The sequence below is a fragment of the Lissotriton helveticus genome, chromosome 10, assembly GCF_964261635.1.
Source record: "Lissotriton helveticus chromosome 10, aLisHel1.1, whole genome shotgun sequence".
NCBI classification, from domain to species: Eukaryota; Metazoa; Chordata; class Amphibia; order Caudata; family Salamandridae; genus Lissotriton; species Lissotriton helveticus.
Genome location: NC_136071.1, coordinates 140231787 through 140258528, shown reverse-complemented (window position 1 = coordinate 140258528; position 26742 = coordinate 140231787). Strand labels below are relative to the sequence as shown.

General features: G+C 45.3%; 1 protein-coding gene across 3 annotated transcripts in view; it reads left to right on the top strand.

Moving 5' to 3' along the window:
- Positions 1–26742, top strand: part of MICALL2 (MICAL like 2) — a 189722-nt gene that overhangs the window by 86778 nt on the left and 76202 nt on the right. For all 3 annotated transcript variants that reach the window (XM_078664948.1, XM_078664949.1, XM_078664950.1), the window contains exons 2-4: positions 2619–2667; positions 17303–17444; positions 26265–26458. In XM_078664948.1, coding sequence (XP_078521074.1) covers positions 2619–2667; positions 17303–17444; positions 26265–26458 — 385 coding nt within the window. The remainder of the gene's footprint in view (positions 1–2618; positions 2668–17302; positions 17445–26264; positions 26459–26742) is intronic.

The following is a 26742-nucleotide window of genomic DNA, read 5'->3' as shown; positions in this document are numbered from 1 at the left end:
CTCGTGGGAAAGATTATAGTTTTGTAACTTCCTCTACCCCCCTACCTCCCTCCCCCACCTCCCCGAAAGGAATTTCCAAAACACTCTGGGACTTCGTCCCAGATTAAGACAGATTGAAAGGAATAAATTTAGGAAATATGTTTCGTTTTTTTTTTCTTTCATGAGTTGGTTACTGCAGCTCCTTTAATTCTCTTGGATACGCTGTTGGGGAGTGGGGGCGCCTTGGGAAGTGGGGGTGCGCCTTGGGGAGGGGGTTGCCTTGGGGAGTGGGTGGGAGGCCTTGAGAAGTGGAGGGGTGCCGTGGAGGCGTGGCTTTGCACGTGGAGGGGTGCCTTGGGGCCTGGAGGGGTGCCGTGGAGGGGTGCCTTGGGGCGTGGAGGGGTGCCTTGAGGCATGGAGGGGTGGGGCGTGGAGGCATGGCATGGACACATGGCTTGGGGTGTGGAGGGCTGGCTTGGGGTGTGGAGGGCTGGCTTGGGGCGTGGAGGGCTGGCTTGGGGCGTGGAGGGCTGGCTTGGAGCATGGAGGAATGCCTTGGGGCGTGGAGGGTGCCCTGGGGTGCGGAGGGGTGCCTTGGGGAGTGGAGGGGTGCTTTGGGGAGTGGAGTGGTGCCTTGGGGCATGGAGGCTTGTGCCCAGTGGCATAGGAACGGGTGTGCAGTGGGTGTGGGCCGCCACTGGTGTCATCACTGAGGGGGGTGACAAAATGGCAAAAATATGTGTTTTAAACACATATTCTTGGCATTTTGTCAATGCGGGGGTGACACATTTTCTGCACCGGGTACCACCTGACCTTGCTACACCACTGTGTGTGCCTTGGGCGTGGATGCCTGTGCCTTGGGGCATGGAGGGGTGCCTCAGGAGTGGAGGGGGTGTCTTGGGGCGTGGAGGGGTGCCTTGGGGGGTTGAGGAGTGCCTTGGGGCGTGGAGGAGTGCCTTGGGGCATGGAGGGAGCACCTTGGGTTGTGAAGGGGTGCCTTGGGGCATGGAGGGGTGCCTTGGGGGCGTGGTGGGGGTGCCTTGGGGGCGTGGTGGGGGTGCCTTGGGGGCGTGGGGGTGCCTTGGGGGCGTGGGGGGTGCCTTGGGGGCGTGGGGGGTGCCTTGGGGGTGTGGGGGGTGCCTTGGGGGCGTGGTGGGGGTGCCTTGGGGGCGTGGGGGGTGCCTTGGGGGTGTGGGGGGTGCCTTGGGGCGTGGAGGGGGTGCCTTGGGGCATGGAGGGAGCACCTTGGGTTGTGAAGGGGTGCCTTGGGGCGTGGAGGGGGGGCTTAAGGAGTGGAGGGGGTGCCTTGGGGGCGTGGTGTGGGTGCCTTGGGGGCGTGGGGGGTGCCTTGGGGGCGTGGGGGGTGCCTTGGGGGTGTGGGGGGTGCCTTGGGCGTGGAGGGGGTGCCTTGGGGCATGGAGGGAGCACCTTGGGTTGTGAAGGGGTGCCTTGGGGCGTGGAGGGGGGGCTTAAGGAGTGGAGGGGGTGCCTTGGGGGCGTGGTGTGGGTGCCTTGGGGGCGTGGGGGGTGCCTTGGGGCGTGGAGGGGGGCCTTAAGGAGTGGAGAGGTGCCTTGGGGAGTGGAGAGGGTGCCTTGGGGAGTGGAGGCGTGTGCCTCGGGAGTGGATGGGGGTGTCTCAGGCGTGGAGGGGTGCCTTGGGGCAAAGAGGGGTGCCTTGGGGCGAGGCGGGGTTCCTTGGGGAGTGGAGGGGGGTGCCTTGGGGCGTAGAGATTGCGCCTTGGGGGAGTGGAGGGGGATGCCTTGGGGAGTGGAGGATGATGCCTTGGGGAGGATGATGCCTTGGGGAGTGGAGGGAATGGAGGGGTGCCCTGGGGGGGGGGAGAAGGGGGGGTAGAGGGGTGCCCTGGGGGGTTGAGGGGTGCCTTGGGGGGTGGAGGCGTGCCTTGGGGCGTTGGAGTGTGCCTTGGGGCTCCTGGGGACATGAAAGGTCTTACTCCGGTTTGCTCAAGCTGTAGATTCACTTTTGTTTTTTTGCTCCCTTTATTTTTTTTTATTTTTTATTTCATTTAATTGTGGATATTCCACATCTCATGTGCAGCCCTCGATTGCTGCAGACCAAAAATGTACCCCGCTTGAAATATTGGCCCTTTTATTACATTCCAGACATTTGGTTTTGGAGCGGTTACTGTTTGATGGAACCTGGCCTGCAGGTGTAGAGTTACCAATTTTATACTTAATGGTTTCTTTTGTTCTCCTTCCGATGAAGATGTCTTTTACTCTATATGTGGGTCGTTTCTGCAGGTCTGACTACCCTTTTACACGTTTTTCTCCATGTTCACTGACACACGCACTCTTACTCACTTTTCACACTCCCTCTTTCTCACTTTTCACACTCACTCTCAGATTCATCCACCATGTCACACTCACACTCCGATTATTACTCCTAATTCTGACTCGCGCGCACTCTCCGTCTGTTCTACCCCTCAGACCTCAGTCTCTACTCTACACACACTCACATATACAGCACCTTAACGCAGGTGGTGAAATAAATGTGTAAAAGTTGGAAGAATGTGTAGAGGCTAGATTGCGGTCTGAGCGGAGGCCATGCCATGATGACAGTAACATCAAAGAGACGGAGAAATAACCAGATTATAATCTGTTGTTATTCTGTTTTTCAGAGACTTCAAATCACTCCGAAAAGAAAATGTTTACGAAAACAACCACCTGGTAAGTGAGCCGTGCCGTCCAGTGACGTTCCGTGGTGCCGCGCTGCGCGTGCGCGTAGGAGGCTTGGACCTAGTGATAAGGTCGGGTCGAACCAACCCCGGGGTGGTAATGTAAGGTGAAATCGACATTGGCAGCCGATTTCATGTTGTCAAAGCAAAAACGAACTCTCAAAACTACTCAAAATAGAGAGATATAAGGATCACAGTTGTACGGGTCCCTTGAAGTTCAAAATACCTTCTTTGTTTCGAAGAGTTGGTTTTGTGTTATCTGCTTTAACAGTTAGTTTGCTGGAGACATGTAAAGTTGATTTATATCGGGAAAAGACATCAAAGAGGCACTTAATTGAATGCAGACAGCGGTTTAGATCAGATGATGTGTTCTGCTGTTAACCGTGCTTTGTACGTTACACTTTTAAATCTGTTTAATTTTAGTGTACCAACAGTAAATCAGATTCTTTATGTCCTCGTGTAAAGCCTCCTTACTTTTCCTGATGAATCCCTATCGATGTCCAGAAGTACTCTGCTAATGGCTATGACTCTCAGCCTTACATCTGTAAACGCTTTTCAGATACATTCTGGTGTAAACCTGTGTTTTATAAACCCATTCTGTAAAATGTCCGTATTTTGAGAAATTATCCATGTTTAGGCTTATGAAACTGGTGCTGTTTTACCAAAAACATATTCCTATAAGTTCTTAAAACATTTTTACTTCATAATGAAAATGTTTTCCCTAGTTAAGCTCTTCGTTGACAGCCCCAGTGGAAATCCCAGTAAGAATGGGAATGTCCATGAAAATACTTCACACCTGGATATTGGATGTGCCTATACACTTATTTGTGGCTTAGTGGACCTGAGCAACCGGGGGTTGCCTGCAACGCTCCGCCCCCCGTAGTGGGGAGGGGTGTGAGTAAGGGGTGGACTGGAGGTCCGCCGGGGGGAGGGACTAGCACTTCCCAGAATTGACAACACCCCCGCGGTTAACACCACAAGGGGTTTATGGCTCATCAGGTGGGCAGATCGCGAGGGGCGGCCTGACCCTGGTTCGCCCGTAAGATAACCCAACATGTTGGCATAATGTTTATGCAAATAAAGCTGCAACAATTTTCTCCAACAAAACATTGTGTGGTGTCTTATTATGGGAAATTGTTGTGAGTGGTCTGGGGTATGGGCCGATGTTGGCACTAATCCCAGTAAGAATGGGAATGTCCATAAAAATATTTCACACCTGGATATTGGATGTGCCTATACACTTATTTGTGGCTTAGTGAGTAGTCCCCACACTTGCATTGACTTTATTCAACCTTCACATAAATTGCTCTGGGAACGCTCGCTTCTTCCCTTCTGCGGCCCGATGGTGAGCAGATTGTTGTTTCCCGACCACTGCGCTAACTCCTGTTTGCGTAGGGACCGGAATACAGGGTAGTGTTGGGAATCTGAGGTTAACCCTACCAGTTTAACAGGAAAGAAGACTTGCATATTTTGGTGCAGTAAAGTTCCAAAATCCACATGTTATTACCCAAAAACTTAAGTAGGTGCTCTTTATCACACTCGATAAAGGTCCAACTCCTAGAAGTCGGTTTTTAGCCGGTGTGATGAGTTGCACCTACTATTTTGACAAGCTCATAATCAGGGCCTAGGTGTCTCCTGTGTCTGTGGAAATATCAGCAAACTTTGCAGAAAGTCAACATTTGTCATGTATCCCTCCTAGACTCATCTGATACCTCATCTTTCTCCCCAGTCCACTTCTAGAGACCCTTCCCTCCTCCAACTCTCCTTTACTCATCCCAAACCGCCGCCTACTGTTATGATCTCCAAATAACCACTTTCTAGACCCTTCCCTCTTCTATCCCTTCACTATCCTTTTCAATCCGTCTAACAGACTCACCTGTCCACCGCTCATATCAATTCACATTTTCCTATACTAATTCACCACTAGTCCTTTTTGGGTTCCAGAGTAGCATGCTACTCGCCGAAATGCGCTCCGACGCTTTGTCAGTGGTATTAAGCGCTATATAAATTCAATTACAATTTGTAAATGGCATTTTTCCATGCAAAAGTACACTGACGTTGTTTTTGTTAATCGTTCTGACCTAATATGGAAAAACTTTTGTTAATCAAGTTTGTTATGTATACAATATTTAGTATACACAATGGTGTCAGTATATTGACGAGAGATTTAATAAGAACTTGGTTTTTGTATAGCACTTCATATCCCACTTCTGCTATTTCTAAGCGTTATAAATGACATACTTCATGTGTTACTGTTGGTCAATCTAACGGTGTTCCTGATCTTGGAAGGATGAAAAGATAGGCAGCCTTGCCTGGATTCATCACCGGTCACATCACCATTTATGCAGCAAATGTATAACTGGGTGAGAAATCCTTCCGACCAATGTAGGAAAGAATAACTGCGTGATCGATGATTCACATTATTTTGTTTAGAAGGTTCATAAGGACAGTCTGCATCCCTGCTTAAGCACCAAATTTTGGTCGCACCATTCTCTTGCATGTAGCTTGTGTTGTCATTCACATTTGGAGTGAAGGCAGTGCGCCCTTGCAAGGATGTTGGAGTTCCGATTGCACTACGCCTCTGGATGCCCCGGTAAGAGGTGATCATGCTCTCTACTGTGGCGCGATTGAGCACCAAAATATTTAGTGTGGCATGCTATTTTAGTATGGAAGTTTGTGCAAATAGCAGCAGAGTGGCCCTAGGAGTACAGGATCTCTATAGGGCATAAACTGGCAGGCCATCTTTTCCGCTAATTTACAGCGTCATGGACTTCTTCAACCATTACATTTGCTGGTCGTCTGCTCCCACCCTAAGGTAATCCTCTTGCCTCGCCTCTCCTCTCACGGTCCCGCAGACCACCGCCACTGCATACCACTTGCAGGTCTCCCCCTCTCTCATTACCACTATCTCAAGCAGTGCTTAATTTGTAAAAAATAAATAAATAACTAAGTGCCAGGGCCCACGTTAGGAGTCCGCTGCACCTCACACCACCCATTGCCCCTGCCAAGGCTGGCAATCACAATACCAGCACAACTACAAACCATTACATTCTGACAAGTGAGACAGTTCAGACCATTCCGAGACCTCCAAAGTAATAAGAATTGCTTGGACAGAGGTATTAGAAATGTTTAATGTATACAGAATTCATAAATAACTGTTGTTGTTCTCATCTCTAAATCAGGCAAACATCGCCACCATGTGTCAGACTGTCATAAGTGCCGGTGTTGCCCATTAAGTGCCAGTGCTAAGCTCCAGAAACCACTGGCTGAAATTAAGCAATAATCTCAAGGCACCTTTCTTCTAACACTAGCCCCCCGTTATTCTCATCCCGGCCCTTGGTGGTCTGCCTTCTCCATTACCACTCAGTACTCACATGGCATGCTTTGTAGCCCCGTTGATACCCTGAGCCAGTGCAGGAGAGTTACAGCAGTAGCTTTGCTGGTCTCTGTAAGGTGCATGTAAAATGAGCCGTAAAGAAACTCTGGCTGTCTACATGTGTAGTATATAGCATACCACAGTCCCCAAAACTGCAGCGATGACAAGATCAATGATAATAATCTACTCCAATCCTAGATATGCATACGCATGAATCTAGGCATTTTTCACCTTGTTAATATACTACAGGGTGACTCGCTTTAGCCGTAGCTAGTATGGGTTGTGTGATGGAGCAAAGCATGCCTCAATAGCGTATGCCTGAACCATGGGGTCTCAGTCACAACCGTGTCTTTATATGGCATGCCTTCACCACACAATTTCGTGGTAAAGACATGATTGGTAAAAGAACATGTTTTGGTAAAGATGACACTCCTTCCCCTCTGCCATGAGCTCTAAAATTCAGCACTTCTACAGTGTATTCTACCTGCTCCAGCCCTACAAACTACCCCAACCCCTATCCTGAGCCTTAAAACCCAACCCCCTGACCCCAAATAATGACTGTGACCCCAGCACCCCTGCCCTGAGCCCTTAAAACGGCCCCCTAACCCTGAAAACTGCCCCTTTCACGCCCTGATCTCTAAAATGCCCCATAGGCCTGAAAACTGCCCCTTTCCAGCCCTGAGCCCTAAATCTGAGCCCCCTAAACACTACTCTGACCCTAGTCCCCCTCACTGAGCCCTAAAACCAACCCTCACCCCAAAAAAAACACCACTTTTCCCCGGTACCAGCCCAACTTACCCAGCCACCTCCCGGTCCATCCTTCCTGCCGGATGCCTTCCGGTTCCTCTCCCATCCGCTGAGAAAGCTAGAACACCGACCGCATATGTGTGGTTAAGACTAGCGTTGTTCAGCTTGCATGAAAACGGCATGCGTGCTTAAGGCTGCGTTGTTAAGGCTTTTCCCCAGCTAGTATGGATTAAGCACAATCCAGGTACATGTAGCTAACAACGAATGGCTTTACTGTGCTCATACCGGTTGTCTTTAGTATCAGCCCAGATCAGCTGCGGGCTAAGTATTTGGGAAACATTAGTTCTCTGCCTTGGGAGAAAAATTATTTTTAATTATTGATAGAGGGTGGCCTGTGATGGCGACTCCCTCCCCAACCATCCACTGTGCATGAGAGTTGACATAAGAATGGGGGACTACCAAACCACGAGGACTCTTCCATTTGCAGATCAAGACCTATCAGTCATTGAGATCAGAGTTTTAGAGAACATCAAGTAAGTAAGTGGTCCAAGAAGAGAGAGCACTCCTTATTGACACTCCAGTGCTTGAGGTTTAGGTTATCCAGCTTGCTAGGCTTGTGTTTATCTGGTGTTTATATATTTTGCACCTAGTAAAAAACGTAAATGAAAAATCAACTAGCCATGGAGATCACTGGCCCAGAGGAAATCTAAATGTACCGGCTTTCCTTCCAGTACCTCGCCCCACCACCTTTGCAGGACATCTTCTAGCCCTTCCTTTCTTTCTCCCTAAAGGATTTGAACCTGTGCCATATAGAATAATGTTCAAAAGTTCAAACTCCATTCATATAGGAAGAAAGGGTGTCTGTATGAATTAGCTTGCCTTATGCAAACATTGAAAGCATGCCTGTCATTGGTTAGATAACGAGCGGTGTACATAGAGCGCTCTAAGTTTGAGATGTTGCGTCAGATCAGGCTCCAGTGTACGCCAGTATTATTTACCTTGAAGACATTGAATACTCAAATCGTGCTTTGCATAGCACACCAGTCCAGGACAAGGGACCTGCTCCTTTGCCCATGTGGTGAAGATGCATGTTGCTGCAAACACCTCCATCGTGTCTCTGGAGGCTTGCACCGAGGCAGCATTACCAGGGATATCACGGGCCATTGTAATTGTAATTGCATTTATATAGCACTTACTACCCCTGAAGAGGTGTTGAATCGCTTTTCGGTGAGTAGCACGCTACTCCGGAACCCAAAGAGGATTAGAGGTGAACTAGTATAGGGAAATATGAAATTAATTTGAGCTTTGGACATGCGAGTCTGTTAGTTGTGAGTTTCTGCACCCTGAAATGCCATGACACTCTGATTACATTTTGTAAGAGGAGCGAGTACGGTTTCCTGCAAACCTTCACAGCTGTATCAAGTCTTGGGGGGGGGGGGGGGGGGGTTGCTGCGGATGGACTATTTAGAAAGAGCTGTGCAGGAAGGTGGAATCTGACTATATGGTTACCCTCACTATTTTCCTGGTGCTTTGCTGGTTTTCGACTTATTTGTCCTGGGACCCTGCTATTCAGGTCCCCAGACTATCTGCTTTCTCTATAAAATGGACTCCGTGTACTTTAGGTACATACCAGATTGGTTACTGGGTTACCCTTGTGAGCCCCTGTATAGTGTACCGTAGGTACCCAGTGCATAGGTGCATCCCTGGCCTACCAGGGGCTGCAGCATGTATTATGCCACCCGTGGCTGGCCTTCCAAACTGACACCACAGGTCTGTTCACACAGCCTGGGTAAGGTGGTGTAATCACCCCTTACTTAGATAAAGTATACCTATATCTACCTTTACATATAGACACATATACACCTATAAGCCACTCCTATGGTAGGCCTCGACAATCCTGGAGGCAGAGTGCTTGGTTTTATGTGAGAGGGTGACCTAGCATGAGCTGAGCCCCTCTGCAGCTTTCGGAACCATCTCCTTATAGCTGTTCTATGATATAGCCATACCATATACTCTTAAGTGCATTAAAATCCTCGCGGTTAATGCTAACTTTGGTTTGGCTTCATCAAAACATGTCGTGTAAGGTGTCAAACACTTTGGAATACTACCCCCTGCCAATTCTAGCGGCGGGGGTAGCATTCCACCCTTCTAGAGGGAAAAGACATGTAGCTTACTGCTTTACCCGGTTAAAGTTAAACAGAGCCTCAGCATCACAAAACGGATGCTGCTGCTACAGACACGAGTCTGACCTCCTGTTGCTGGACGAAACTCCGGCCGGGGAGGCCTGCCAGGGAGGTGCTGGCACCTCCCCAGACAGGGGTTTTGTGTATTGGGGCAGGGAGGGCTGCATTCAGTGAACGCATCTAGACACTGCCTGGGGCACACAAGGTGCTCCATGCATAGCCCGGTTCAAACCAGTTGCTGGGGCACTCCAGCCCTGCTCTGGCATGAAACTGGACAAAGGGAAAGGGGTGTAACAACCCCCTTCTCAGGTGCACCCATAGGAGGGACCTAGTCAGGTAATCCAACCCCCATCCTTAGTATAAGTATAGGAGCTGTGTCCCTGGGACTTTAGATTATCCTGGACAAATCTTTGAAAGACATATCTTGGACCTTCGACATTCCATTCTAACTGGAAGATGGAAGACATCACCCTTGTGGTCAAGGAGTGACCACCCTGTGCAAACAGGCACCAACAGCAACTTCGCCGGTCTGCAGTTTCAAGGCTCTCGTCAGAACCCAAAGACTCTGCGACTCAAGAACTGGACTTCCAGACTTCTCTGACCCCGATCCACATCCACAGCAAAGCTGAGACCCTTGGTGGACACGAGAGACGTGGGACCGGCCATCTTGGACATCCTGCATTTTGCTACCTGCACTCCTTTCCTGAAGCCTCAGTAAGTTGTGCATTGGGGTACGAAAAGCCTCAGCCCCGAGCACCATTTGCACCGAAGCCCAGGCCCCCACACTCCGCGAGTGTCCCGTGGGCCCCGCCTTTGCATTTGAGCTCGACGCGTCTTCCCGGTTCCTTGCCCGTTGGCTAGTGAGCACCCTGAAGACGCCATCTTGAATTTACTTTGCTGTCCTGGTTGCTCCAGGCTTGCTCCAGCTTCCCTGAAAAGGAGAAGTGCCACAGACCTGGCTGGTCTGCAACAGAGCCAATCTCGATATCCTGCGTGGTTTGCGGTTGCCAAGGCTTGTTGGGTCCAATCCGGATACTGACACCGCAGTCATCTAGATCCATCGTGGGACAGCTCGAATCCAGCGCCTGGTCATGGCCGATGCCTCCTGGATCTCGTGGCCGAAGAGACAAACTCACCTTCTTCACCTTCAAGCACCCGACATCGCCTGGTTCCTTCCTGGTACCTTCCTGGTCACTGGCTAGTGACCGAGACTCTGTCCCCTCTGCTTTCAGGTTCTTTACATCACCGCTTCTTTGCAGCTCTCCATAGAAAACAACGACAAAACCCGACACGAAAAGACACCTATGCACCGGCTTCCCTGGGTGAGGTAACACGAGTACTCCGGTGCTCCCGTGGGTCTTGTTTAAAAGGGTTCCATCCTAGTCCACCTGGAAGTGTCCTTAAATTGCATATTTGTAACTTCTTCGTTTCCCAAAGAAAGTCAATGGTAACCCGCGTCTGTGTTCAGACACTGCACGCGTCTCCCGTGTGCCTCCTACTTCCTAACCTTTGGTTGTTTAGTGTAGCCCCAGCGATTCCACAGGCCTGCTTTCTAACTCTCGCGTGGTACTTATACCACTTTCTTAGTATATGGTTTGTGAGGCCCCTAGGTCATAACGTATACTGTGCAACTTATCGTATATTAACTGTGTGACTTGTATTGTATTTTTACCTTTGACCTCATAAAGCGTGCAGAGGGGTTGTGTTTAGATTAAATACATATATATTTTATATATACCTTGTGTGGTGTCCTTTCATTTTGTATTCAATGGATTATATGTGGTAAAACAACTTGCTTAACTCGCCTACTGAAGTCTTAGCTTGAAGACTGCTGGTTCATGCTACCACTAGGATAGCTTTCTATAAGGTTGACTTTACAACCACCATCAATAAGGGTCGATTAGACTGGTGCAAGGTGCCCACTAGAACTAGTGGACATCATATGCCAGGCTAACTTCTCACATGCTGCACCTTCACCTGGTCAGTGTGGGGGTAAGGAAGAGCTGCATTTTCTCCTGGTGGGTGGGGAGTAAATAAAAAGGGAGGAATTCGAATCAAAAGTAATAATTAATACTTGCAGTCTCCATTTATTGTCATCACTCCCATTCTGACATACTCATCTCAGCCATTTGTATTAGTCAAATATTAGGCTGTGTATTCAAGGGTGGCAAGCATTTTCTTTGTGTAGTTTCTTTAAACCCAGAAGGCCTGCCGCAAGAACTCCTGGGGCTGCTCATTAGGACATCTAAGGAAGGCACCAGGGTAGTAAAGGCAGAAGTAAATGCTTATTGCCACCCATCACACTCCAGACCTAGTAGCTTACGCTGCGGAGATGAACGAGGAAGCTTGAAGTAACTGTAGGCCAAGGCAGAGTCGACTTCAGTGTACTATGGCTTGAGTCACTCGTGTTTTGGACAAGCCCAGATGAGAACGGCCATTTACAAAAAATTGGTAGATCGTCGTGCGGAAGCAGCTACTACAGGATCAGTTTGAAAAGGATACTGTTTATAGGGAATGAGTGCGTTGCCTTACTCTGAGGTTTTGAATAGTGAGTAACATTACTATGCTGTATTCTTTCCTTCATTAGTCATTGTTTTTGTGGGAATCTTTGTGCTTTGTCTCATTGTCTTAACACTTCCTTTGGATTTGAAATCCCCAAAGTATGCACCTGAAGTGGGTACCCATATCCCCCTCAGCTTTCGGACATGATTCATGAAGTCTGACTTTTCCATTAGGCCTTTTCTGTTTGACTGTACTTGCAGCTGTTGGTTTGCAGTGGTGGAAGCGTTGACGTGAACGCGTCTACCACTTCCAAAGCCTGGAACCGTTCCAAGATGGAGAAACTATTGCTCCTTCTTCTCGCGCCCCGCGCAAGAGAACGCCTTTGCTAGAACTAGTCTGAGCTGCCCCTCTAAGACAGTGTGACTCTTTCTTCCACTCAATTTGGGAATTCAGCCACAAACATGGATTCCTGGCCTGGGTGAGCCTTGCCTTGTACGGTATTTGATTATGAAATGTTTCCAGCTCTGAGCTAATTATTCTGAATGATCAGTTAGAATTTCCTTCGAATGGATGAACTTTAGAAACTTCAGAGGACAGCAGTGACGAACCAAGGGATGGTGTTTACTTGGTTTTATGATTTTTCCGGAGTCGAACACTGCCCTTCTAGTTGAAATTCCCACCCAGAGCTTGAGGTTTTTCTTAAAATGTGTATTAATGCACTTTCTGTAATGCGGCTCGACTTGAAGGCCTGCTAAATGTTCTTGCCAAAAATAATTTCACGAGACCGCTTGGCATGACGTAAGATGAAGAGCTTCCCCTGTGAGGGCAGGAACTTTATGTCCCAGAGTGCTGAAAGCCTCTTTTCACACAGTATGTTTTTTTTCCAGGTTTTTTATGCTAGTTTAATTCTTCTGTTCATGATGTTTTCAATGTTCTTCGTCACCGAAGGTGTTCCCCTTTAATTTTATTTTTTTCCTGTTTTGTACCGCTCTGGCCTAGACTCAGCAGTTTCGAAATGCAGTACCTTGAATAAAATAGGTGACAAGGTGAACCAGGAAAGATGCTTAAAGTGAAACAAAAAAAAATTAACCTTTACATATTAGTGGTCTAAGGTGGTATACAAAGATGTACATAGTAGTGATGTAAAAATGAGTTCTGTAGCAGTGTTGTAGGGCTGAAAACAATTCGCTCTGTTTATGAAAATGTGCATTTAATAGAGTCCTTAATAATACTTATCCAAATTAAACCATGTGTGCTCAGATGACAAGGAGGTCATCATAACCACCACTACAATAGTCCATAATGTCTGAAATCCATAGCATAGAAGTCATCAGGAGAAGCCCTACGTATATCGTGTGAGATGAGGTATTGTACCTGGGCGTAGTTCTGAATGCGGCAGTGAGCGCAGACTGGCCTATTGGAGCCCTGAAAGCGGAAAGAGGAGATCAAGCCACTGGGATTAAACCATAAACATGTAAATTGGTTCAAAAACACAAACCAGGACCAAGAAACCGCAATTTGGTACCACAACAACACTTTTATATTTCTTAATGATATTTCATTTTAAGCTAGTTTTTTTTATTTTGACATTTTTCAAAGATGTTAAATGTGGGTGCTTTCCTTTTCTGAGCGGATAGGGGATTTAAGACCCTTGGTACTTATTCTGAGAAAGACCTTGCAAGCCCGCTCTTTTTCTTGTATGTAAAAGTAAGCACTACCAGTTGGCATTGTCAGTGCTTGTTTTGTGTTTGGTACGAGATGCGCTGCTGCCTATAGCACTGCTTTCAGTGGAGCAAGATGGTTCTTAGGGAAACTGGCGAGGATAGTGCACCCGTTAGCCAAATGTGATATGCTTAATGCCTCAGTTGCTGATTTTAGCTCTTGACAGGAGAGTATGCGATTCCGGTGTTTGATTTTATGCAGCAGGTATCTCGCAGACTCGGGTATGACTTGCCCGTGATCATTCAAGTGAAGCTTTTCATCTGTTAGGAGAAGAAGAGATTAGCTGAGAAAGCTGATTGATGTTCTGTACCTCACTGCCCTGCCTGCACAGCCTAGTGCCCTGGCTTGGTCTTTGTTTACTTGTTGGGATAAGAAACTTAGGGCCTGATTTAGATCTTGGCGGACGGGTTACTCCTTCACAATGGTGACAGATATCCTGCCCCCTGAAATATAAATCCCATTATATCCTTTAGGATTTATATTTCGGGTTACTCCTTCACAATGGTGATGGATATCCTGCCTCCTGAAATATAAATCCCATTATATCCTATAGGATTTATATTTCGGGTTACTCCTTCACAATGGTGATGGATATCCTGCCCCCTGAAATATAAATCCCATTATATCCTAAGAGATTTATATTTGGGCGGATGGGATCACCGTTGTGACGGATCAAACCATCCGCCAAGGTCTAAATCCGGACGTTAGCCTTTAAGGGCTGAATTTAAGAAACGTAAGTTAAAATTATATTTCAATATGATTTCAGCCAGGGTTTTAAGGTAATCTCTTCTTCTAGAGATTATAATATACATATATAATTTAATACTGTGCATGGACTATATTGTGATAGAATGAGGTGCTAAATTATTGATTACCACTTTTTTTATGGGTTCTGCATGCAAGTTAAAGAGGGCAGGAGAGAAGTATGAACTCTGAGGGATGGTGCAAAGCAATTTAGTGTATTCGGAGTAGGAGCTGCCAATTTGTACCTGTTAATTTAATTTAAATAAATATGAACTGAGCCATCTTATTAAACTGCTGTCAATGCCCATTGTATTCTTCGAGCAAACAAAGAATTTTGAGGTCAGCCGTACTAATTCTGCTAGTATAGTAGACAGTTAACCATTCTTAAAGATTCTAAGCATATCATCAGTAATCATTGTCACCAATTTGGTTCTGTGCCCTGGTCTGAACCCTGATTGGTATGCATTCAATACACTGTTAATAAGAATGTGGTCACTTTATTGGGAAGCCTTACATTCTTAGATTTTTGGCACACAGAGTAGACCTCCGACAAGGCAATTGTTTTTCGTTCCATTCGGGGTCAAGAATCTTTTCATTTCTTTCATTTTTTTAAATTAATAATAGTATATATGTAGTGTTTTTAAGCAGTCCCAGATGATGCCACCCACAGTGCAGCAAGGCATTTGTTAGACAAGGCCACTGAGGGAGCAACATCGTACAGAATTCCTAAACAGCATGCGGGGGGATTTGATCATATTCAGAAGCATAGGCTTTGGTGTCTAAAAGCGATATGTTCCTAAATTTCTGAAATTGCAGAGAAATTATTTGTTAATTTACTGAAACAAAAAAAGGCAAGTTCTTTACATTTTGATTTATTGGGCCATCGTGCAATTGCAAATTGTGTTTGCTGATGTATAATTTCAAATCGTTTTTGATTATGTTTTTTGCCCCTTTGATTTCAGTGTTTTGACATCAGGTTTTGGCTGTGGAAATGTTGTTTTTTATATATTTTCCTTATTGGCTTTAAACATTTCAGAGAGATGTAAGTGTGAAGTTTTCTCCAATCTTTCAGCTCCTTTCAGTGTGTGCAGTTCGCCGAGGTTGGTGCTTTTGGTCTGATTGACCATCTTCCCAAACAAGGGGCCCAGCTCATGTGATGTTTCTTTCAGTGTAGAGTTCTCACAGAGGGAATGCGTATCGCCTGTCAAATGCTAAGTGCTAGAAAATGGGCTTCTCTGCATGATCACCCCTGAAAACTTTGCCTTTACCCTCCACTTTTTGCTGAATTCGTTTTTGTTGGCCTTAGTACTCTGAGCACATTACCACTGCTAACTTGTGCTGAAATGCTTGTGCTCTCTCCCCCCTAAACATGGCAACAGTGGTTCATCCCCAATTGCCATATTTAATTTACTTATAAGTCCCTAGTATATTGGTACTCCCTGTAAATTAAATGCTGCTAGTGGGCCTGCGGCACTGATTGTGCCACCCCCTTTAGTAGCCCTTAACCATGTCTTAGGCCTGCAATTGTAGAGCCCGTGTGAGCAGTGTAAATTACCATGTCAACCTGGAAAAATAAACCTTTTGCCAGGCCTGAAATTTCCCTTTTTGTATACTTATGTCACCCCTAAGGTAGGCCCTGCACAACCCAGAGGGCAGGGTGCAATGTATCTAAAAGGCAGGACATGTACTTTAACGCTTTACATGTCCTGGTAGTGAAAAGCACTTAAATAAATCTTTCACTCCTGCAAGGTCTATTTCTTTTATAGGGTAACATTGAGATTACCTTATTACATTTTATAAATGTGTTTCACAGTTGTGAAGAGAGACGTTTCAATTTCGAACACTAAGAGAATGAAACCTTGGAGATTAAGTCTCTTTGGCATTCTTTTTAAATCTCAAAACCAAGCATACTGCAAAACTTACTGACATTTTGAGAGTGTTGTTGGTTACAAGATTGGGAAAGACACCCGGGAGAGAGCAGACCAATTAATGGTGATGGGGCATTGGCCTACCCTAAATGTTCCTTAGCAGTTCTGAGATCTAGAATGGATTCTTTGAAGCCAGTGATTTATTTTTTTTATTTATTTTTTTAAACTTTTGGCAACGTTGCCTCTGATTTTTTGCATCCATTGTGGAGACTGCAGTGCGGCTCATAGTTGTAATCCATTTAATATTGTAATCAGCTGGGAAAATTGGCAGAAAGGAGTGGATGTGACATAACAGGTTTGGCAAGTTCATTGCTTAAAGTGAAATTATTTCATGCATGGTGCCATGTGGTGATGAGTCTCCAGTTAATTAAGAGGGAAAGGATCACCTCGGCTAGGGAGAGTTCAAAGGATTGAAACTGTTGTCTGAGATTATGTACCATGTTGAGGTTACTTTTATGAATGATGTCTACTCAGCTCTGTTTGTCGGCAGTCTTTCCTGACGATGGAGTAGTTGTGTGGCCTGAGTACCTTCATGAGGGGTTGTGTGGAGGCGTTCATTAGTCTGTCTCTGAATAAGTAGGTCCAGATTATGGTCTATGATAGTTGCTGAAGTATTGGTCTAAATGGAGACAGCAGATCCATAGCAGCGCGCAGTTTAGCAGCTTTCAGTAAACATTTTTTTTAGCGTTGGAGACGGAGATAGTTATTGGCATGAGCTGAGTGGTACAGGCCATCCTCCTAGGAATTGGAGTTCACCTGTTGGAGTGGGTAATAGCAATAGGAGCCTCTTCCTCATGGTGGAAGCTAACCAGGGATGGGGGTACATTATATTCCCGCCAAAGATGTGTGAAGTCTGTGTTAAATGAGAAGATGGTAAATGGCAAATGGATGGTCTTATGAAAGACCACAATTGTGCCAGTTCTAGGAATGTTTGATCATTTTTTTCCCTGGTCTCCTCCAACCATTGGATTGAGGAGCAAATGGGGGTTGTGCCTTTAAAAAGTTGAGAAGTTAAAAGGGATGAGTTTAGCAATCATTCACCGAAATTTACAGAGAGCTGAAAAGGGACTCAATGTAACCTTTAGCCTCCAATGACATTGTAGGGGTGATGCATTTTCTCACCCTTACCCCTGCCCATTATTTGCCGCTTTGGGACTAGAGGAAAGGCAAGGAGTGGAAACTACAGAATGCTAACATGGTTGTTAGAACCCAGTTTCTTCCTCTTTATGCCACTGCTTTCATGGCCCTTGAGACCCAGGGTAGCAGGGGCAGTGAGAAGGTTGGCAAACAGCAGCACATGGGTAGCAGTGGCTACCCCGAGTTGACATTTGTGATGTGTCTATCTTTATCCCTATCTCCTTAGGAACAAGATAATGCCCCATGGATTGCCTACAACTAACTCTTGTTTTTTCTGCTCCATTGCAGGCGTTCCGCGTTGCGGAAGATCAGCTTGGAATTCCCGCCCTGCTGGATGCTGAAGATATGGTGGCGCTGAAAGTGCCAGATAGGCTCAGCGTCCTGACCTATGTGTCGCAGTATTATAACTACTTCCATGGCCGCTCGCCCAGTGAGTACCTACTTGATGCCACTTTTCCCTGCTTCTGTTCTGTCTCTTGGTCTGTGCCCAAGTGCTCCTGTTTCTACTCATTGATGTTTTTCACTCTGTCCTTGCCTACTCTCTTGTATGGGAGATATGCGAAGTCACAAATATTTGTGCATAGAAGTATAGTTGTGGCGTCGATCAGGTTCATAATGTATTGGGTTCAAAATTCCAGGAAGCAATTTTTATTGCCACCTGAATCTAAACATTTTGCCAAAATGAAAATTTCCAGACAAACTGCCTGATTTTGATTTCGGCCGATGGGTTATTCCGTCACAACGGTGGTACGCTGAAATATAAATTCCATAGGATATTATGGGATTAATATTTCGGCGGATGGGATACCATTGTGACAGAGTAACCCGCCCCCCGAAATCTAAATCTGGCCCAAAGTTTTGTTGTCCAATATATTATTCTTATATGCACATTTCCGGTGACTTTATATACGCCACTTTCTGGTTCCGCTTGCTGTGCACAACCGTGCCTCAGTATTTACCACCTGGCCACTCAAGTTCACAAGATTGAGTCCTTTGGAGTTTAGCTAAAGTGTTGGAATGCTTTTCTACGCTTGGTGTAGGTTCAGTGCGCCCATAATTCATTGGAGGTAGACCGTTCTACATGGGAGGAGTAGTGTTGCATGAGGGCCGGTGTGGTGATGCAGTCGCGTAACAATATTGCCCGCGGTGCAGGGGGGGGGTCTAAGGTGAACCCTCCGGGTCACTGTACACAAGCCCCTGGCATGCGAGTTCCTGACGGGGTCTGGGGTGTTGCACCTTGTCGGAGCCCCCTTGTAACGTTGTACGTTGCGGAGGAGCCCGCTCATGTTTCGTTATGCCACTATTGTGAAAATGTCAAGGTAATGTTAACACCTTAGCACTAAGGGGGCGGGGGGGCCGCGCGGCGCGCCCATGCTGGTGACGGAACCGCTCCGTCACCAGCCTCGGTTGAGCTGTGCTCATGACGGAGCGGTTCCGTCATGGCCCCGCCCGCTCAATAGAACGCGCCGCGCAGGCGCGAAATCAGTGCCGCACAGGCGCGTCGGGGCGGCCATGACGGAACCGCTCCGTCATCAGCACAGCTCCACCGCGGCTGATGACGGAGCGGTTCCGTCATCAGCACGGAAAAGGTTAATGCTGCAGGTGTCACAGAAAGGTTTATACTGACAGGTGCATAGCTGTGGCGTGTCACGTTTGTCCTGTCTGGCTAGAATCCGGTGTCAGGCCTGAGGGCCAGGGTTGTGCCCTGGTTGTGTTAAATGTATTTCGATGTTTCCAGAACATTAACCACACAACCCTCCACAGTGCCTGACATGAGCTCGTGGCAGGTTTGCACAAACCGAACGTCACTAATTATTTCAAGGCTACAAGAGATGAATGGGTTCAGAGGTCCACCCTCAGGTGTGCACTTTTCTGAGACCAGGGTTGTCAAAGAGGACCCACTTCTCTGCCTCATATGTTTCTGAGAAGTGACCCTTCCTTCTTGGCACATGTTTGTTGTCAACAATACATATCTGAAGGCTTATTTTGTGGCTATTGTCAAATGTGTAGATGTGGAGGACGTGGGCCTCCGAATGCATGCTGCGCCAAGCAAAATTCACAGTCAGTCAAAATTCAGAAGCTTTCCCAAATGTTTACTGCTTTTGGTAACATTATTTCTCTCATTGAGCTTTTAAAGTCATGCCGAATTAAGTTATGTTTTATTTTATGGTGGTTACATTTAAACATATTAAAGTAAAAAGTCTCTCTTCTAAACATATGCTTAAGTACACTTTACTCACTTTATTTTTCATTGATTTTGGCAACCAGATTTAAACGAAACGTACAAAATCATTTAGAATCCGCAGGTAACGCAGCACGATATACAAACTACAGACCACAAAAGCCACACAATGAAAACACTAAAAATCTCAGATATTCATAAAGCTATAACCAGGACAAGGGTAGGGTATATATTGGAAGTGTATTGAGTTTAGTCTTGTAGTTAAGAAAGCAGCGACGCCATATCAAATCTTAATGTTCAGGGCTTTTATCATTTAAGTAAAGGCGTCGCATCAAGTGAATGTTGCATACTTACATTTAACTACGTTGTGATGAACAGTTATAAGCACATTAAGGATTACATTGTTTGCAAATTAGAATTAATTATGACATGTTAAAGAAAAATGCACATTTTTTAACTTGTGTAAGATATGCTCATCTTAATTATACCCAGGGCCACTGGAATTATGTAGCAGAGGACTGAATCATTCGGCAGGGTTGACTACATTATGTGGAAAGAAAAGGCAAATTATATGGTGTATTGTGGCACGTTGTGTGATATTGTAACTTAAATATTTTGTCATTGTTACACTTGGTTACACTGTCTTTGAAAAGACAGCATATTAGTACCAATTTAACACCCAAATACATCAATAAGCAAAGGCCTTCCAGTGAGCAAGAACATGTCGCCATGTTTTAGTAATCCGATTAAACTAGAAACAAAATATTTTTTGTTAAATAAATATATATATATATATATATATATATATATATATATATATATATACATATATATATATATATATATAAAAAAAATATAGTCAGTTGAAGGCATCACGCTGAAACGCGTCGGCCAGAAATTTTTATTTTTTACTTTTCACCCTTTTGAACGTTTGTGAAGAGTTGAAAGCACCCAATGGGGTTCCGTGCGAACTGTTCAATAATCCCCTGTTAATACCTGCAAAGGACTACTTAGTCTCTAGTGCTGCTGTTGTAAGAGTTAATGGAGTGGGGACTATATATACACCCTTTAAGTAGAGTATGACTCTGCTCATATGCCCTTGTTAGGGCAGGAGCACTAGATGGTTATGGAGCAGTAATACCTCACCATGCTTCAAGTTTCTTGGGTGGATTTTGCTAAGAATTGTGATGGCCCAGGCTCTATCGAAATAAACTTCCAACAATTTTCTTCTCTGGGCTGGTAAAACGGCTTTTTCTGGGGCTTTGGAAGCTTGCAAGTGCCTTCAAGCTTGTGAGTATGTGGCCTTCTCAAACTCTGATCCAACACATTCCCACCCTTGAAATTATCGGAGCTTGCTCCAGCAAGGGCCGATTATACTCCTCTTCCAAGGTGCAAAGGAGCGTGGATCACCTCCAGACTGGGAGGGAATGGAGAGAGAAGTTGTCTCCATATGGAATAACGCCTTCCCCCTGGAAAAAGATGAAAGTAAAAAAATGTGCAATTGCAAAATCCGCATTACGGAAATTGATGCCGGGTGACTATGTCACATGACCTTCTCACTGGCATACCTGGAAATATGCAGCTGGTGCAACTCTCCAGGCTTACTACTAGGAATGTTCTTGCCTCCCTAAAAAGTAGTCATTCTGCCGCCATTTGTAGGAGTACTACTTTGGCTGCAGAACACATTTTTTGTTTGTTTTGATTTGTTTTAGTGCTTTGCCATGCCCTCCCATGTCATAATCCGCCATGTGGGTGTCCCGTGGTCCCTAGGAGAGCTGTCCATCCATGAGGATTACAGTGGTGTTCATCAGGCGGAGCCCTGCAGCCGCTCCAGAACCACAAACCTCTGCAAGCAGTGAGCAGCTGCCAAGACCAGCAGCCTCCAAGATCTGGTCAGCCTGACCCTTGATCTGCCGTTCCTTCGCTTGTTGTGAATATCTTTCTTGTTATGCAGACGCCAAACAGATATTACACACTATGAAGTTAGTTACCCGGCTAACAAGGCGCCTTCCTCTCGTGATGTCTCATTTGGGCCTGGCTTGGTTCCCTCGGCTTTTTTCTGGTATGCATATGTGTATACTTTATACATACTATTGGCTTTTCTATTATGGTTTTACTTTACTGCATTTTTTGCAACCAGCATTTAGCTTCCCCTTGCACGTTGGTGCACAGGTCACCATTACAATCTTTTTTTTGCACTTGTTTCCTTTCCTACTTTGTGCCTGGTGGTGGTGCTAACTGAAGTGTGCTGGATCCGGGATTTGGACTTTCGTTTTGTAGTTACTCAAAGTCTTCACCTCTCCCATTTCCTCTTTGGCTTTTATCATTCCTCCACACATCCGTACCTCCCTCCTACCCACCAATTTTTCCACCAGCACTTTGATTTTGTTTTTTTGGTGCCTCACCTTAGTTCTGTTCCTTTCTCTCATTGATCCCGCGTGACTTTTTTTTCCTCTTGTCTCTCCAACACCCTTCTGTCTCCGTCCTGCAGCCAAAAGGGTGTGTATTTATCAGGAAGCCAGCGTGTATAAATAGTTTCTTCCAGGTCACCTGCGTTGTTTGCACGCAGCCTGGCTACGGTTTCTCAACTTTTGGAAACCAGGCTGGTACAGTGGTGTGGTGTCATTAGGCTGAGTGCCAGCAGGGGTGGGCGGTGGCACAGGGCGATGCGACTGTACGCTAAGGGGAGACTCATTAGTGGCTCTAGCATGGCCTTCTGGTCCCACTGTTGCTGCACTCTTTCACAATTACACTACACGTATTTGTACTTATTTGGCATTCATTTGGCACCACGTGTTGCCTTACTGTAGCTTCCTGGACTTTTCTAGCAACCTGGCAGGTCAGACCCTGAAGGCCACAATGTGTTGTTCTTCACCATAAGGTATCGCAACTTGTTCTTTTGAGTTTTTTTTCTTTAGGACGTATTTGACAGCATATATCCACTCTAGGCCCTTCCCTTATCAGATTGACTTCCCAGTTCTTGATCACCTGGTCCTCAGCGCTATACTCCACAAAGCGCTATAGTTCACTCTGTGTGTGTGTGTGTGTGTGTGTGTGTGTGTGTGTGTGTGTGTGTGTGTGTGTATATATATATATATATATATATATATATATATATATATGTATATATATATATATATATATATATATATATATATATATATATATATATATATATAATTAATCTATATCAACTCCCAGAACAACACTGAGGCCATTCTTGGGAGGTTAGTAGCACTGAATAAAAATCGTAAGCAAATACCAAAAAAAGAAACTAGATTTATGGAGTCCATAATCAAAATCTACATTAATAACAAGGAACCCCAATATGTTATTTGTGTGTATTGATTTGGAAGACCTGTCCAACCTCTACTTCTCAGCAAATGAGAACCTAGTCAAGGGCCAATTACATGCAAATAAGCATATGGCTCACAATTCTGAGTGGCGAGACAAGACAACCGCATAAGTGTAGAGGATATGTGTTGAGCATGCATATTTAACCTCATAGGTAGGGAAATTAATTTGATTACAAAGGTAATCTATGTACAGGGCCACTGGAATTATGCTATTGTGCGGCTATTTTTGCATAATTGGAGATTTGCCACAGTATCCATCCGCCGCATAATCTGCAGATTTTAACCCAACAAAAGTTTCTAGCTCAAACGGTTCAAAAGTTAGTAAAAAAACTCAGTGGCACGTGCTGCCGCGCAGTGTAGGACCCTTTGCAAAGGTTGACTGGTCTTCCTTTCTGTAGCTCATTGCTATGTTTGTGTGTTGAACTAGTACTAATGAGGTGCAACCAATGCCCAGGCAGTGTCAACAAGGGTAACCATGAGAAAATAATTAAGTAATACTTTCACAAATTGTACCGCATAATTTGCCTTTTCTTGCCGCATAATTTACTCTGTCCTGCCACATAATTTAACCCTCCCCTGCCGGCCCTGCCAGTGTCCCTGTTTATGTAAGAAGCGTGGGTGATGGCAAGCTGAGCATGTTTTTAAGCATTCATTACATGAATGTTGATTCTTTGAAATTCTGTGTGTGGTGGAAGTGACATCATACTCCCTGAAGCACTGATGAAATCCCAGGATGAGCCTCTGTCCCACCCTTCAACACCCTACAGCCTCCTATTTGCTGCCGGATGATCAAGGCATTGGCCAAGTCACTAAACTATAGATAGTAATGAGGCTTTCAGAGCCTTGAACACTATCTCTTCTGCTTCATGAACCCCGAGGGTAGCAGTAGCTAGGGCAATGCCAGGGGCACATTTGCTAACCTTAGATTTTCTTAAGTGACCTCCATGCACGAGAAGTGTTTTAATGGTGCACTTGAACTCTGGAATGGAGAGGTGGGTGCCTCAGGCCTGACTAAGAAGGGCATTATTTAAATCAATCAACCAGGGTTTTGTAGAGCGCACTACTCACCCGTTAGGGTCTCAAGGCGCTGAGGGGTGGGTTTGAGCAGCTCCATTGGGGTCATTCGAAGAGCCAGGTCTTGAGGTCTTTCCTGAATTGGTGCAGTGTCGGGCTTCGTTAGAGGTGAAGGGGGAGATCATTCCAGGTAAGCTTCTGACAACTTGGAAGAACTGAAGCCTTGATACGTGTGCATAGTCGATAGTTTTTGGTGGGCAGGAAACTTTAGGGTTTGTGCCAAGTTGAGCTTGCCCACAGCTGAGATGGATAAAAGAGTGAAGTGCCAGGATATAGGGTTGTCTTGTGCCAGCATGCTTGATGTCTGCAGCCAGGGTAGTGAATTAATTGTCCAGGAGGTTAGACATTGCTATTTGTGGCAGCATCAGCCTTCTTTTGGAGTTTGGTGGGTACTCTGGGAGGCACAATAACAAGCTGCTGCTGCTGCTGCTGCAGCGACCCAGCTGTCTCATCACCTGAGTGTTTTAGGTTTGGAGATCTGGAAGGGAAGGTGAGGGGTGCATCTTTTTAATATTTAATAACTGGAACCTGGCGGTGGAAGAGATAAACGAGCCTCTTGGCGAATCGAAAATGTGTAAAATGTGCCCTGCTGAGGTGGACTAGGGATTCCTATTTCCTACAGTGACATCCATTTTCTTCAGATTTGTGAATTTATTCCACCTTTTCCTTGCAATTTACTTCCTTTCATATCTATGTCTGTGTTTTATTTTGCACCAAAACACCGCCCTGCTTAATTATTTTTAGTTCCAGGTAGACTTACAGCTTGTTATTGTGAAATAAACAATTAAAGCAGTCATGAAAGTGCACACAGTACCTGGTATAGTGAATGATTAATCTGATTAACATGGGGCGGTGCATGTCCCAAGGTCATAGAACAGAAAGAGTTTTCAGCACATTCTGTCGCACCCGATAACTGTAGGAATATGCTATCTAGTGTCCATTATTACAGGTTAGATTCAGGCCACTGGACATCAAGGTCCCAGATGCTTCTTTTCTGCAGGTGTAGCACATTTGAGCATCTGTAAGGGGCGAAAGAGGTCACTTAAACCGCAACGGCAAAATGTATCTATGGAAATGTTTTTTATAGTTAAAGCGCTCTTTCGTAAAAGTTTGTCAAGTGTTCCAGAAACACAATCTTTCATAAGCTTAATACATTTATAGAGCAGAATTCAATACTATCGGGCTCGTGGCCCTTTCTGCTAATTGGGCGCCAAATCAATTGCATCTGGTTCATTCAATTGCAAATGCGTTGAAATCGAGGATTTAGGGTTGAGTATCTACTTTTGAAAGACTGTTGGAGTACCTCCATGTGCATGGCGGTGGTAGCAGCCCATCCCAGGAATAAGGGTGTATTTAGTCTACTATGCTTAGTTGATTGGCCCCTAAAGACAAGCAGTTACCAGAATGTTTCTCTTACAGTTTCATCCAGCCTTCAAAGCCCCCCAACATCTGGGGATACAATTAATCTGCTACATATCAACATCTTACACAGTATCTAGTATTAGGACTTTGTTTAGTTCTGGGATCATGCAAATGTTTAATTTTGGAGTAGAGATTTTCTTTTATTAATCAGAAATGCCATTGACATAAAGAGAACCAGATCTTGCCTTCTCTGCGATTGAACAATCAATGCTAATGCTTAGGGTGTCTTTCAAGATATTAGAAAGTTAAAGTATTTTTTTCAGAATTTGATCACAAATAGCTTAGTCTTCTGGGAGCTGGGGCTACACCTTGTGACAAACCATTGCAGTGCAACAGAGCAACTTGGTGGTTGCACGCATAGACCACATCTGCAGATTTCTGGGACAATGGAGGAAGTTTGGGTGCAACATCAAACACAGTTCCAGTGTACTCTTTCAGCAGGCGAAGGAGCAAGGTCTAGGCCTCCTCTGTTTAAGAGGCCTGCAAATCACTGCTTCATCACTAGTTTCTGACACAAGTTTGCAAATGCGTTATCAACTGGTTGTGCAAATCTATGATCAGTGGCGGGTACCTACTGGTAGATCTTGTTGCAGTAGCAAGAAACGTAAAATGCCAACACATTGCTTTCATGTCTCCCAAGTTCACTTCAAGCAGAGTAGGCTTATGGACATTAGGTCATGGTGTTGCCCCCACCCCTTCTTTTAAAAAAAAAAAAATTCTAAATCTGAATAATTCGTACTGAATCGTCCTTAGTAGCTCTGATATTCCCACATCTGTGTTTGTTTCAGGACCTTCTTCTGTGAGAGAAGATGCTCAAGGGCTTGATGTGCATCTTGATCTACTTTCCAGGAGGGCAGGCGGGTTTCTGCATCCTTGCTTTCCAAAGCTGAACTTAAACAAATAAATACTCAGCAAAAACTCTATTATCAGAATTTACTTAAAAACACATCCCTCTTTTCATGAGGGTTTCCCTAAATTGCTTATGGTGGAAATTGATGTACCCAATACAATCCATATGAAACCATTTTAATTTTGATTACAAATACAACAGAACCAATTCACAACAAGCCAGATACTCTAATTTGTGGGTGCTATGGATGATTTTGTGTCTGTTGAGCTTTTTCTTCCTTGATGTCCTCTGTTGATCTGTCTTCTCTGACCTTGGTCAGTGTTTCGGGTATTCTTCCTAAATCATGTTCTTTTCCCTCTGTTTCAGTCGGAGGCATGGGTGGTATCAAACGCCCTCCACCAGGATCCAGCGATGAGCCAAAAGAGAAGAAAATACTTTCGGAAGTGAATAACCCATCTGCTCCCAAATCACCCCCAGCAATTCCAACGCCTAAGGACAGGACTATAACCTCTGTACAGAAACACAGCCCAGTGACAGCAAATACTCCAATCAAAGCGCCTGTACGACACTATTTTTTCCCATCATTTCAACTACTTTCCCTATCTATAAAACCATTGACATTGCATATTAGGCTAGTGCTCAGTTTAATAAATACATTGAAATAGAGGCAGCTGCAAGGCTCAGTGAGTTAAATGCTTATCACTGATACCTGTTGCTTTGTGATGCACAAATTAGAATCTCACACGGCTAGCTCAGATCTCCATCCTGCCAAGGATGGTTAACTGAGTAACCTTAAATTTGGTAATAGAAAGATTTGTTTTTAAAATGTTTATTTAGAGTGCCG